This window comes from Macrobrachium nipponense, chromosome 47 (genome assembly GCF_015104395.2).
Source record: "Macrobrachium nipponense isolate FS-2020 chromosome 47, ASM1510439v2, whole genome shotgun sequence".
Taxonomy (NCBI): Eukaryota; Metazoa; Arthropoda; class Malacostraca; order Decapoda; family Palaemonidae; genus Macrobrachium; species Macrobrachium nipponense.
In genome coordinates this window covers 31,779,532-31,794,057 of record NC_087222.1, presented here as the reverse complement: position 1 = coordinate 31,794,057, position 14,526 = coordinate 31,779,532, and the positions used below count along the sequence as shown (strand labels likewise).

At 37.9% G+C, this 14,526-nt stretch overlaps 1 protein-coding gene across 1 annotated transcript; it reads right to left on the bottom strand.

The window, feature by feature from the left end:
• Positions 1-10,341: 10,341 nt before the first annotated feature.
• Positions 10,342-14,281, bottom strand: LOC135204842 (zinc finger protein 501-like). Its single transcript, XM_064235050.1, has one exon. It carries the CDS (start codon positions 14,201-14,203, stop codon positions 12,998-13,000), a length of 1,206 nt encoding a protein of 401 aa, XP_064091120.1. The 5' UTR covers positions 14,204-14,281; the 3' UTR covers positions 10,342-12,997.
• Between the last annotated feature and the right edge of the window lie 245 nt (positions 14,282-14,526).

Below are 14,526 nucleotides of genomic sequence, written 5' to 3'. Positions count from 1 at the left end.
TGGTTGTTCCCAAAACAGTAGCACTGGAGAGGCGTTCAAAATTCTCAGTGCTATCCATCCTGAATAGATTGACATATGTTCGGTAAGATCCTAAGATTGAACCAAAAATAGTCTCTTGGATTCGAATTCTGAGGAGTAGACTCCATAAAACTCCTCATATTTCCTTGTTCATTCTGGTATATCCAGGAAGTAGAGGGAAAACAAGAGAGGAGGATTGACTGTTCTTGGCCATTCTTCTCTGAAGTTGCGATGTTCTCACTCTGTCAAACAAAGCATTCATTTCCTACAACTTTTTCGTTTGCGGGAACGCGAGCGAAAGTTGAGCAGAGTTAAATGCAATAAAAGCTGATGAGAACTTGCCAAGTCTTGCTACGCATCTATCTTCTCTTTGATCAAACCTCATAAAGAGGACTACACAGAGGACCTCCTCCTATCTCCTTCAGATGCCTTGTCCCGAGGAACAGTGACATTGATCTTGGCACCTGAAGAATAGCCATTCCTGGCTTTCACAGGTGGATCTCGGTGCCTTCTCTCACCCTGCGCCACTGTCATAATGGAGAGAAGACTACCTATCACTGACTGTGGATGTACTACCCCCCTTGGAGGTTGTATACTTAGAGTGACTCACACACAAGTACCCGACACAACCCCGGTTCCATGGAACCAGAGACAGGAGAACAAACCTGGGTTCAAATTCCTGGGGCTCCCGAGACACTATATCTAGGAGATAGCATCCAGTTCCCGCTCCAGAAAGAGCAGGTGAGCCGAAGAGACAGCCAACTGCTCCCTCCTCAGGGAAAGGATGCAGACCCTTAGAAATCTCGAGCGAGACTCCTTAGGGCCGAAGAAACTACCTTCCTCTTCTTATACCGTGGAAGCCTTCAAAGAGGGAGGTGAGGAGGCGTCAGATGAGGAAAACAAAGACGATGACCCGTGAAAACTCGCTGCAGCACAGGAAGGAAGGATGCTATGTCAGGGCAAAGGTTCACACTGACCAAGAGCAGAGAGTTCGTTCGAATGCTAGGCTTGGCCGAGTCAAGTGAGTTGAACAGATCACCACTACATAATTATGAGTGGTAATCATCAACAACAAAGAACTATTCTTCTTCCCAATATAAACTGTTTTTCCTTCGAGGCCAAAGCTCCAAGAAGAACAAAGAGGGATTCTGTGTCTGCTGTCCTACGTATTTGAACCCAAAGGTCCAAAACACGAGGATGGTACTTGACCATTCACCTAGGTGTTGTGTGCACCATCAAGCTCTGCATAACTCCAAACCAGACTGAAGGGCAAACTCATCTGCACTGGTAAAGACTCGTCTCGCTATCCAAGCACTTAAGCACTTGTGATAACAAGCACTCCACTCAGTGAGAGTAAGAATTCCTGGCTCGGCGAGAAAACCCGACTCCTTAAAGACAATAATCGGGTGAGCCTTGTCTTCCCCTGCTGCTCAGCAAGACTCCCTATTATTGTAATAATTATCGGACATACCCCTTGCCCGAGTGCTTGGAAATCACAGGAAACCAAATCACTCTGAAAACGACAAAAATTCTGAGGAATTTAATTACTTAACGAGACTCCTGATTTTCGTGATAACAATTATTGGGATGTCTGTCTCGCACAAGTGTTTAGAAATTACAGAAAACCATAACACTCTGAGAATGCCAGAAATTTCAAGGAATTTGAGAATTCAGTGAGATTCCAGGGTATTGTAGTAACAATTACCGCGAATTCTCGTCTCGCCCAAGTGTTTGCAGATCATAGAAGAACCAAAACACTCGGAGAGTGCTAGAAATTCTAAAGAATTTAGGCCCTCGGAGAGACCCCCGAATTCCGTCAAACAATCATCAGGGAAGGGCCCCTCCTTGACTCCTGTAGAAATCGAGGAGGAACAGGCATAAAAACCAGTCCTATATGCGAGCATTTAAAACAGAATATGCACTTGAGGCTCCCAAAACTCATAGGGGACTGCGAATTGAAATCTGTCCAAAGGACAGAAAGAGCCAGGGAGAACATAGTCTCCAGATGTTTGAATCCTAAGAATCGAAACACCAGATGTCAAGACCGTGAGAGGTTTCTTTGTCTCTGACAGAAGATCCTTCCTCAACGACGTGGAAGTACATCTGGTGGGGCCCTAAGATTCTTCCAGGAATGTAATCCCCCGACGCTGAATCCTATGAAGAGCGCTCCTATTCACCTCGGCCCTCCTGGTGTAGCCATAGGAAGTAGAGGGAATAGATGAAAAAGATTGGATGCACTCGCTTGCCTTGGTAGATGAACTAGCAGAAGTGAGTCATGGGCAGCCATCAACCTGCGGTGATGGCCGCAACACGTGTCTAGGAGAACATTTTTCCCCTGGAGAAATGCTTTCCCTAGGAGGGTTATGAAATTCACGAGGGCCAGTACCCTCCTCCAACACGTCTCATTCCTCGTCAAGGCCAAAACCTCACAAAAGGACTGAATGGGGGATCCCTACCAGTCTCACCATGTGCATGTCCCACGGGACAGCCACATCAAACCCTGGGTACCGAGCAATTACTGCAAGAGCAATCACCAGTGTGAGTCACCTGAGCGACTCACTCCCTTCTTCCACTCAGTGCCCGAGTCATGATGGTGAGCAAACTCAGCATCACCGACTCTAGATGCACACAAATCCGTAGATTTACGTGAACTCAGGAACAGCGAGCCAACAGAAGACCCAACTGCCTTCTCAGTTTGAGAAGGCAAACCCTTAGAGGTCCATTGATGAGACTTCTTGTGGTGGGCAGGGGAAGACTACCTTAGAGGTTGAAGGGGAGGAGGTTGAAGAAAAACATGGTGATATGAAGAGGAAGATGAGAACACTTGAGCTCTCTTCCTCCTCGACGACTTCTCCAAATTCTACAAGACTTCTTCTACAGGATGAGCTACATTTACAAACAGAAGTAGAGCTATTAATCACAAGGCAGTCGCAAAGGCGTTGTCCAGTGACAAAACTCCAGGATAACAGTGGCAATTTTCAGCCAGGGAACAGTACACACATTCAAGGACCAATGTCACAGCTTTCTATGAGTTGCAGGTACAATTCTGTGGTTAGCCAACACTAAGAGATATCCAACCATCTACAGCTGTAATCAAGTATCTCCACTGTTAGCAAGTAAAAGAAAGAAAATACTCCTCTCACATCCAAGTCCAAACTGAGAGGAGATCCCCAAAACGCCAACACCATGCACGTCCATCACTCCTCCCTTCATCCAGTAAGCTAGTGAGTGGACAAAAGAGAGGAGGATGTACCAGAAGAAAAACAAAGAACAAACCTCCAAAGTTCCCCTCAGTAACTTCCAGAGGGTAAGCGTAAATTTCAAATGAATACACCGTGCAAAAATATGTAATAAGGGTGTAGGCACACCCTTGCCGCCGACCCTCAACACATGGAGTAGAAAGGCGGCTAGAAAGGCTATCACAAAGAGTGGGTTTGTATATTAATTATTAAAGCCAATTAATTATTAGCAACCTATATACAGGCTCCACGGGTTACAACTGGGGTTCCATTCTTGAGATGCATTGTAAGCCGAAAATCGTCATGAGCCGGAACATCATCAAAAATCCTAAGAAAACCTTACTTTTAACGCTTTGGGTGCATTAGAAAATATGTAAACTGCATTCTAAATGCATTTTTCATCAAAAAAAATCAAAAAAAATAAAATTATTGATTATTTTGCATTTTTGAAGTCATATTTCTTCTGCAAGATCAGCGTTGTAGGTGTCGTAACCCTGGAACATCCGTCGTAAAGCAGGAAATAATTTCTGATAAATATAACTGAAAAGCGTTGTAACCTCGAATCGTTGCAAGTCGAACCTGTGGTAAGCCTAGGGACTGCCTGTATATATATATATATATATATATATATATATATATATATATATATATATAGTATATATATATATATATATATATATATATATATATATATATATATATATATATATATATAGTATATATATATATATATATATATATATATATATATATATATATATATATATATATATATATATATATATATATATATATATATATATATATATATATATATATATATATATATATATATATATATATATACACAGTGGGGCCTCAGTTAGTCACGGATCAGCAATCATGGATTCAGTTAATCACGGGTTTTTCCTTGGACCACTTCTCAGTCTATATCGCTGGTATGAATCACAGCATCGTGGGCTTGTTCGTGGTAGGCTCGTCCGGTTCCGATAACCAGCAAATGCATGAACAGATTCACATTATGATATTAACTGACAATAAAGGTAATAAAACCATTCTCACCTTATATATTATTGGCATATCTTCATAATATATAGCCTATTCATGGAATAATACCACATTGACATCAACTTGTAGTTGAGCGGCCAGCAGAAATGTAAATATTGAGTTACACTTCACAGCACCTTTTGTCATTCTTAACCTTTTAGAAATGTTAATAGTAGTAGTGTAATTACAGTAGTAATAACATTTACGAAAACATAAATTTTCCATTCGAACTTCATTATTGTTTTGGTATAACGTAATCAGCTTCTCTGAACACTGCAGTCATACAAACAATAATTGTCATAGATTATCGTATTGTTGTTTGCGATCGCCGACGAAGCGTAAACGTAATAAAACCATTTTTACCTTATATATTATTGGCATATCTTCATAATAAAAAGCCTCTTCAAGGAATAATTCCTTGGGGAATCCATTTTTCAAAAGACAAAAATACACTTTACATGTTTACAGTATGCAATGATTGTTTTATTTTGATGTGATTACATTAATATTACACATCCCGTGCATGTTAACTACTTTTCCCCTCATTCACGGAAAAGAAAAATCTCTTTTTATTTCCTTTTCTCTTCCTCCAAGAGAGAGAAAAAAAAATCTTTTCTTTAAAAAAAAAAAAAAAAAAAAAACTCTACGGGCGTTTCACTTCATCAACTAATCAATCAGCTGATATCTTAGCATTCAATGTCAAGGCCAGACCCCTTCCCCAACACTAAGAAAAAAAAAGAAAAAAGGGGAGTTCACCCACACTGAGAAAAAAAAATGTCTCCCCCCTTGAGCATTGACACTCCCCCCGAGGCATACCAGCAATACCCCCATCTCCCCTTGAACAGTGTCTGAGGACCCCTTCCCAAGGTATACACTTGTGCCCATCCCTGCACTATCTCTCGAGGGAGGCCAGTGGTACCTTCCATGCGACTATCCCTCCGAGGGATGCTAGTACCCTCGCAATGCAACGCGCTTCTCTGCAGAAATGTGCTGAGCCCGTAAAATTGTGGCCGCTCTGTGTCACTAAGCCAAATATGCTTATCTAAGCACAGTTCACATGCATAGAAAAATACACTCCTATGTTTTAAACAAAGACGAATGCATACGTCTATTACAAACACGTGCAAATAAAGAAAACACGTCACTATGGGGCAAAGACAAGAAAAATTGTTGACCTCTTGAACCAATCCCATAACTCTGAAATATTTAAACAAAACCCACTCCTTCAAACAATAGTTTTAACACTCACCACTCCATAATGGGAACAAAAGGAACTCGAAATTCTCGTAAAACGCGGCAGTGATACTAACAACAACAGCCGCACAGGTATCTCGGAACAACTCGTCATTGCACAAGCAAAAGTCATACTGGGTGCGCTCACTGCTTCTAGGCTGACTCCCTGGGAAAAATGCTGAGTCCAATAAAATCCTTCCCTCCCTTTAGCACAGTTAACAGACAGATATTTTCTCATTTTTTCTCACTAATTAACTGAAAACTAACAGTTTCACGATTTTCCACAATCCCACCAAGGCTTTGTTGTTCGAAAACAATCGCTAAGCCATAACCCCTTTTATTTTCTAACTGGCCACCCATCTCTACATTGGCGTTCCCAGGCATAAAAAAGAAAGAAGACTTTTATATCCCCTCTTAACCGTCTGCCACCACTGTAACTGGGGGGATTCTTTCCCCAGTATTCATAAGGTAAGCGTGGACACGAAACGGAAGGCAGACCCCATTACTTCCTAACCTTTCCCTTCTCCTCTCTCTCTCTCTCTCCTCTCTCAACCTTTCTCTCTCTCTCTCTCGCTCTCTCTCTCTCTCTCTCTCCTCTCCACCTCTTTCTCTCCATTCTAACAGGTAATGAAAATGAGAGAGTTGCATCATAACATTAACGTTTATTAACAACTAATAAATAAACCAGTCAATCCAGTAATCCAGTCTTACAGACTAACTCAAAAAACGGTACAATGTCTAGTCACCAAAACAAGTCTACACCCCTCTGGGAATTCTTTGTCCTCCCGCATTCCAGAAGTACCAGAATCGTCTGTTTCAAAGATACAGAACACATCCCGGTAAGTACACACAAGTTTAAAGACAAAGTTAATAAAATGGAACATCTTACAAGATATCAAACAAGCCATCCCTTTGGCTAAAGCACTTTAACACTTACCCAGACAACCGGACACTTAAACACTTAATAAAAAACTCCCCCGGCGAATGCCACGGCATCTTGCCTGTGACTTGAAGCCCTCTATCAAAATCCTCCCATAGGCTTGGGTATGAACCTATTTAACAGAAAGAGGCGCACACGCACATACGAACACACAGTTCGCTAGCGCCTCGCGGTTCTAGCTGCATCCAGTTTCGCAAAGGCACTTTGAGAAGAGTTCATAAACTGTCGTACATTGACTTTTCAAACTAAGCACTTTTATCTCACGCCACCCCTAGAAACTCATTGATCAGCTACTCTCAGGTCGTCACTCCTGCACTGTTCTCCACATTCCATAGGTCACAGGGAACACATGGACAATATATTATTAATCAAAAAAACCTAGGCCTTACATATATATACTTATAAATATATATATATATATATATATATATATATATATATATATATTATATATATACACAGTGGGGCCTCAGTTAGTCACGGATCAGCAATCATGGATTCAGTTAATCACGGGTTTTTCCTTGGACCACTTCTCAGTCTATATCGCTGGTATGAATTCACAGCATCGTGGGCTTGTTCGTGGTAGGCTCGTCCGGTTCCGATAACCAGCAAATGCATGAACAGATTCACATTATGATATTAACTGACAATAAAGGTAATAAAACCATTCTCACCTTATATATTATTGGCATATCTTCATAATATATAGCCTATTCATGGAATAATACCACATTGACATCAACTTGTAGTTGAGCGGCCAGCAGAAATGTAAACATTGAGTTACACTTCACAGCACCTTTTGTCATTCTTAACCTTTTAGAAATGTTAATAGTAGTAGTGTAATTACAGTAGTAATAACATTTACGAAAACATAAATTTTCCATTCGAACTTCATTATTGTTTTGGTATAACGTAATCAGCTTCTCTGAACACTGCAGTCATACAAACAATAATTGTCATAGATTATCGTATTGTTGTTTGCGATCGGCGACGAAGCGTAAACGTAATAAAACCATTTTTACCTTATATATTATTGGCATCTCTTCATAATAAAAAGCCTCTTCAAGGAATAATTCCTTGGGGAATCCATTTTTCAAAAGACAAAAATACACTTTACATGTTTACAGTCTGCAATGATTGCTTTATTTTGATGTGATTACAGTAATATTACAGTATGGTACTCTAACCAGTACAGTAACTATTTTTTTATCATAAATGTATATTCATTCACGAAAAAAATACGTATGACCACTGTGACATCTTCGTTCTACAAACTACCGATGTATTTTTATGTAAGTATCCTCTAAACTCTGTCATAAATCACTTTAGTTACTTTTTTTTGTGGAGCCCAAATATGTACCACGTATATTCCGGAAAATTAACGAAATCGCGAATTTTATCATAACGCAAGATTTACTAATTACTGTCTTCTTCTTTTCATGACTAAATGCATTTTTAGGATAAACTCATTTACAAATTTTCAAAGACTATGAATGTAAATAGCAAAATCTCTCTCTCTCTCTTTTATTACTTAGAGAAAAAAACTATGATACTGATCTATTATTATCGTAATAAAAGAACAAGATGGTCCCCGATATTTCTAGATGCATGTGCCATATTTTTATTCGTTCTGTGATTTACGAAACTGTGCTTCAATACAACTTTTATAGTTGACTCAATGATTATCACATATTATAACAGTATACAAGAAAATGTCTTATCACTATCCATGTTTCATTTCTTATCACAAAAAATATTTAAAATACAAGTTTCATTATGTTATTCTCGAGCTAAAATAGTCAACAGTACTCTCGTCCTAAGCTGCTCTCTCAAGCTATTCAAGTTATTCTCGTCCTAAGCTGCTCTCTCATGCTATTCAAGTTACTCTTGTCCTAAGCTGCTCTCTCTCTCTCTCTCTCTCTCGATGAAATATGAATTACTGTATCATAATATCATAAACTATTATGTACAAAGTTAATAATAATAATAATTCCATTAATAAATTTGTTTCTTTTGGCAACTAAATTGTTTTCCAAAATAATTATTTCGTTATTAAACGTCCATCAGCTGATTCTAAACGTAAACAAAAGACAAAAATAGATTTTTATTGCAGTATTTTGCTGTTTATACATTAATATTATAGTTGGGTGCTGTAATCATTACAGTAAATCATGTTTTTTTATCATAAATATGTTCCTTCACGAAATAGATATACTATGTACTTTTAGTATGGTGCAGCAGCCAAATCATGAAAATAGAAAGGAATTGTTAGGTAATTATATACTTCTGTTTGCTGATCTGATGAAGGGGAAATTGAAGAGAGGAAAGAATAACTTTGAAACTGTCTTGAATTTAGTTTAAGGTGATATCTGAAGACATATTTGGTGCTTGAACTAAAGTAGGCAGTTATAAACATTGAAATAGTGGTCTTGGGTGGGTTAATTATTAAAGTAGGCAGTTTAAAGCAATTTTTAGAGGGGGTATCAGGATAACACGGGTATTTACTTATCACGGGGGTTTCTGGGCCCTATCCCCCAAAATTAACGAGGCCCTACTGTGTGTATATATATATCTATATATATAATATATATATATATACAGGTATTATCCTACTTACAACCAAGTTTGGTTCCGACCCACTGGTTGTAAGTCGGAATGGATGTAAGTCGAACCTTAGAAAGTGGCCAACATACTGGGTAGGGTATACTATCAAACCTTTGCTATATAAGTGCCTACTTAGTACTGTAATGTAATGTACACTCATTATTTCAATCTTTTTACCATAATGTACTTCTACTAATACATTTTAATCATTTATGTAATAGTATATATTACGTACAATCAGGCATTGAGTTACAATGGGGTTAAGTTCTTGCATGCATGTCAGAAGTCGATTCTTACGTAAATTGGTTTGCAATTCAGTCTACAGTACAGTTAATACCAAATGATGCTGCAGATAGGGCAGGGTAACTCAAACTGATGCTGCCTGAGTGATGAGAGTTCTCATGACTGAGTGATGAGAGTTTCCATGACATGGCGCACTGCCAAGTAACTCAATGGTTAACTGTCTGAAGTAAGGTTGTAAGTCGGATAGTACCTGTATATATATATATGTATATATATATATATAGATATAATATATAAATTATTATATATATATATATATTATATATATATATATCTATATATATATATATATATATATATATATATATATTATATATATATCTAAGTATATATATATATTTCATTCAAAATAATAAAAGAAAGATCTAGGGGAAAATTCTCTATCATGAGAGTATGTATAATGTTCTAAAGGGTCCACAATAATACAGTGTTAAGAGTCCGTGTCCGTGTATAATTCTTAAGACTTTACAAAAAGCTTTTGAACCCTTCCCTGGGTTCATCTTCAGTCCAATTGGACTGAAGATGAACCCAGGGAAGGGTTCAAAATCTTTTTGTAAAGTCTTAAAAATTATACACGGACTCTTAACACTTTGTATTATTGTGGACCCTTTAGAACAAAAGAAAGATCCTAACAGGAAAATCGTCATTAATGGCTAGGTAGCAAGAGCTCACAAACATAAGTCTTTATTGGAAGTCAACCAAAAGCAAAGTGTTTGCGCCAGCCTGCCCGCTGACCAGACAGTAATTACTGACTTATCACTTCAAAAATTAAACGTCTGTATTCCAGGCTACGCTGAAAGTAATTCCTAATCTTAAATGACCAAGGGTTTGTATATCGTGTAGGAAAAACTGCGTTTTAATGAGGTCAACTGAAACCTTTTATTTATGTATAAACTATTTTTATTTATCAATATTTTTACAGTTTACACATTGAAATAAACTTAATACTAGGTTTAGTAATCAGAATAATACATTACATTAGTCATTTACAAAGCAAGTCCTGGCTGAACACTTCTGACTGATTAGCTTATGGTTAGCTTAAAACAGAAAACAGTCAGTCCACTGTGTTTAGTGAGCTAATAGGAAGCATTACGATTTCATTGATATGTGATGAAGAAATCAATCTTTTCACTTCCACTAAGAATGACATTTCATGGAAATATTCAAGCTCACAACTACAGTCAGTCGCCGGGTTATGACGCTCCAAGGTTATGATGCTTTTCAAATATAATCAGAAATTATTTTCCGGTTTATAGCACACTCCAGGATTACGACGCTTACGATGCCAATCCGACGGAAGAGGTATGGCTAAAATAAAGTCAGAATAATCAGAATTTGGAGTTGTTTTTTTTCATTATTAAAAACTATAAAAATGCAGTTTGCATCGTTTCCAATACACCCAAAGCATTTACCCCTTGTTTACAAACAATTTGTTTGGGGATACAAAGAGTACCACCATTCAAGGCTATTGCATAGTACTGGGTACATGAAGGTGGTACATACAAAGAGTGGTCCCCCCGTAATCGCGGGGGATGGGTTGCCCCGCAAATAGAAATAACCCACCAATAGTTGGAACCCCTATAACAAAAGTTTAAAACAGCCTATTTTGTTATTTAAAACACAAGAGAAACGCACTAAAAATTTTGATACTTGGTTCTTTTAATAGTTTTATCACAAAAAGAGCAGTTTATAGTTTATACGATAAAATTGATAAAAAAAAACAGGAATTTGTGGATAAAAATACCGCGAATACGCAAATTTTGCGAGAGTAATGGGTAGATATTGTACAGAGAGAAATCCGTGAGTCCGCAAATACAGTGAGTCTACTGTGCTACCAACCTTCCTCTTTTCAGTTCTAGACCTCTTATGATTTAGTAATTTCAGTAGGAGGGGTTGGAGGGTCTTGTGAAGGTGATACGCACTGCCAGGCATATGATGAAGCAAAACAAACATTTTTGCTAGCTATCTAGATTCAGACATTTGGATATATACTGTGTATATACACACATACATGCACACAAACATATGATAAAAATAGATGGAAAAAAGTTACATGGCAACACTCACTCATGGTATCAAATGTGGCGACTGGCGAGTCAAGTAAAAGGGAAGTTAGGGTACGTCATTTTGCTTTGCCCTTCTGGGCACTAATCATGAAAGATGTAAGCCATGGGATCTGATGCTGTTGTTTATTCCAATAAGTGAAAAAAAAAAGATGTAACCAAGAACCATGTTCATTTATTTTTAGACACACAAGTGCAAAAATGTAAAACATCTTATACACAACCATCAAATCATTTCTAATTTTGTTTTCCTGTTCTTCTCTTTTCCTGTGTTCTTTCTCTGGAGAAATTAAGTAAAATATTTCACAAGTACAGAGGATTGATTATACTAGCCTCATAAAGTATGACCCATTTACTTTATTGTATGTTCATTTCATTGCCAAGAAAATTGGTTCGGAAGCAAACGTACTGTTTACATTTTGTTAAGATTCACGGTAAAGAAGATGTTATAAGTAAGGTTTTCTAAGGATTTTCAACTATTTTTCGGCTTAAACCAGGGACTGCCTGTACATATGCACAATGTGGAATAACAAAAGGAAGTTCATTTCAGCCAATGACAAAATTAATTCTTCATTTGAAAATCATACAAAGGGTACACAGGAACAAGAAAAGTGAAGAAGACACAAGAAAGTTTCTTAAATTAGTGCTGTACAGCGTTCTAAATTCACACTTGAACATGTGTCCTGGAAAGGGGAGGGTAATAGGGAAGGGAACTGAAGGGAAGGGAAGGGAAGGGAAGGAAAGGAGGATGGAAGAGGAAAGGGGATGGGAGGACACACCAAAATTAAGACTCAATCATGTGCTTTGGAGGGGGGAGATTAATGGGGAAGGGAAGAGAAGAGAAGGGAGGGAAACAAGCTAAATTAACACCAGATCGTGCACTAGAGAGTGGAAGGGGGAGGGGTTATATAGAGGACAGATTCTACCGACTGAAAGTTGTGAAAATACAGTTTCATACAAATCCTGAGATACTGGGAGAGGTCACTAGAGGTCACTGCTGACCTACTGATTATGTAAGGTTGTACTGTAACCGTGATTGAGTAATCATGCAAAACTTCAAGTTCATCAGACGAAGGGGACAGGTCGAAAACTGAGTTACAACATTTGAGGAAAGACAGATGTGGAAGTCAAGTTAAAAAAAGCATGTAATAAAAACTACTTGGACAGAGATCAGTATATTTTCTGTTTAGAGTCATTTCTCTTGTGTTTTGAAATAGCTTTGATGAGAAAAACTTCTTTGCCATGTATACAGTTTCTCTCTTGTATGAGTTCTCATGCGAGATTTGAAATTAGTTGACCAAGAAAAAATCTTTAGACATACTTATATAGAGCAAGTATACAGTTTCTCTCTGGCTTATGTTATTCACAATATTCAATTATATCTGGGGTGCAATGGGCCCCAGCTTGGGGTCTATGGTTGCACCTCTATATTCCACTAGCCTTAAAACCAAGGGCTCTTTTCAAGGTTTACCGTTTCTTTGAGGGCAGCAATCTGCACCTCATTTATACTTGGGCAACTTGGTATTGCCTGAAGATATTTTCTCAGGTTTTCATGTATGAGTTTTCATGTGATATTTGAGACCACTGGATTGAACAAAACTTCTTGGACATATTGAGCAAGTATATGGTTTCTCTCCTGTATGAGTTCTCATGTGTCTTATGAGACTACTTGGATGAGAAAAACTTCTTTGACATACAGAGCAAGTGTATGGTTTCTCTCCTGTATGAGTTCTCATGTGATTTGAGAGATTAATTGATTGAGAAAAACCTTTTTGACATACAGAGCATGTGAATGGTTTCTCTCCTGTATGAGTACTCATGTGAGATTTGAGACTACTTGATTGAGTAAAACTTCTTTGACATATAGAGCAAGTATATGGTTTCTCTCCTGAATGAGTTCTCATATGTTTTTTGAGATTACATGCAAGAGAAAAACTTCTTTGACATACAGAGCAACGAAAAGGGCCATCTCCAGTGTGAGCTTTCACGTGTATTTTGAAATAACTTGAATCAATAAAACTTTTTTGACATATAGAGCAAGTATATGGTTTCTCTCCTGTATGAGTTCTCATGTGATTTGAGAGCTTAGTTGATTGAGAAAAACCTTTTTGACATACAGAGCATGTGAATGGTTTCTCTCCTGTATGAGTACTCATGTGAGATTTGAGACCAGTTAATAGAGTAAAACTTCTTTGACATATACAGCAAGTATATGGTTTCTCTCCTGTATGAATTCTCATGTGTCTTACGAGACTACTTTGATGAGAACAACTTCTTTGACATATAGAGCAAGTGTATGGTTTCTCTCCTGAATGAGTTCTCATGTGACATTTGAGATTAGTCATTTGAGAAAAACCTCTTTGACATATAGAGCAAGTATATGGTTTCTTTCCCGTATGAGTTCTTATGTGGGATTCCAGGAGGCTCATGCATGAAAATGTCCTTTGGCATTCAGTACAAGGTATTCGCTTCCCTGCTGTGTTGCTTCTACCCAAGTCTCTGTTTTCTTTTGCAATACACATCTCCTTCTTTCTGCTTTCATCATCACAGCTTGTAGAGCTGACCTCCTTGTACTTACTAGGTTGGGATGAACAGTTCACATCCAATTCACTACAGTCAAAAAATTCTGGTTCTGTCTTGACTTCAAATAAGGGGTCTGCAAGTGAAGAGCCTTCCCCTGTGTTTTCAGTTAGATCCTCCTCTAAATTCTCCTCTTCTTTGATGAACAGCAATGATGATGATTTTTCAGCTTCCATTTTCACAGGATGTTATAAGTGCAATATTCAATCCTAGTTAGGAGCTGATGAAATCTTCCTGTTTGGAATAATCTGAAATAAAATAAAAAATCTAAGAAAAATCACAATTTTTGAAAGTAAATTGTATTTTTTTTAATTATACAAACCTGAGGTTCTTTACATTAGGAATTACTTTCAACATAAGCTGGAAATCAGTCGTAAAAGAATAAGAACATGGTAGTTAGTCAGTAACTGCTTGTCCGAGAGTCGGGAGTCCCGCCTGACTGGATGTAAACATTCAACTTTGTTTTAGAAACAAATTGAGGGGTGGCATGAGGCGGGCA

Excerpts from the sequence above, each read along its gene's own strand:
- LOC135204842 (XM_064235050.1), bottom strand. The coding sequence starts at position 14,203 with ATGGAAGCTGAAAAATCATCATCATTGCTGTTCATCAAAGAAGAGGAG.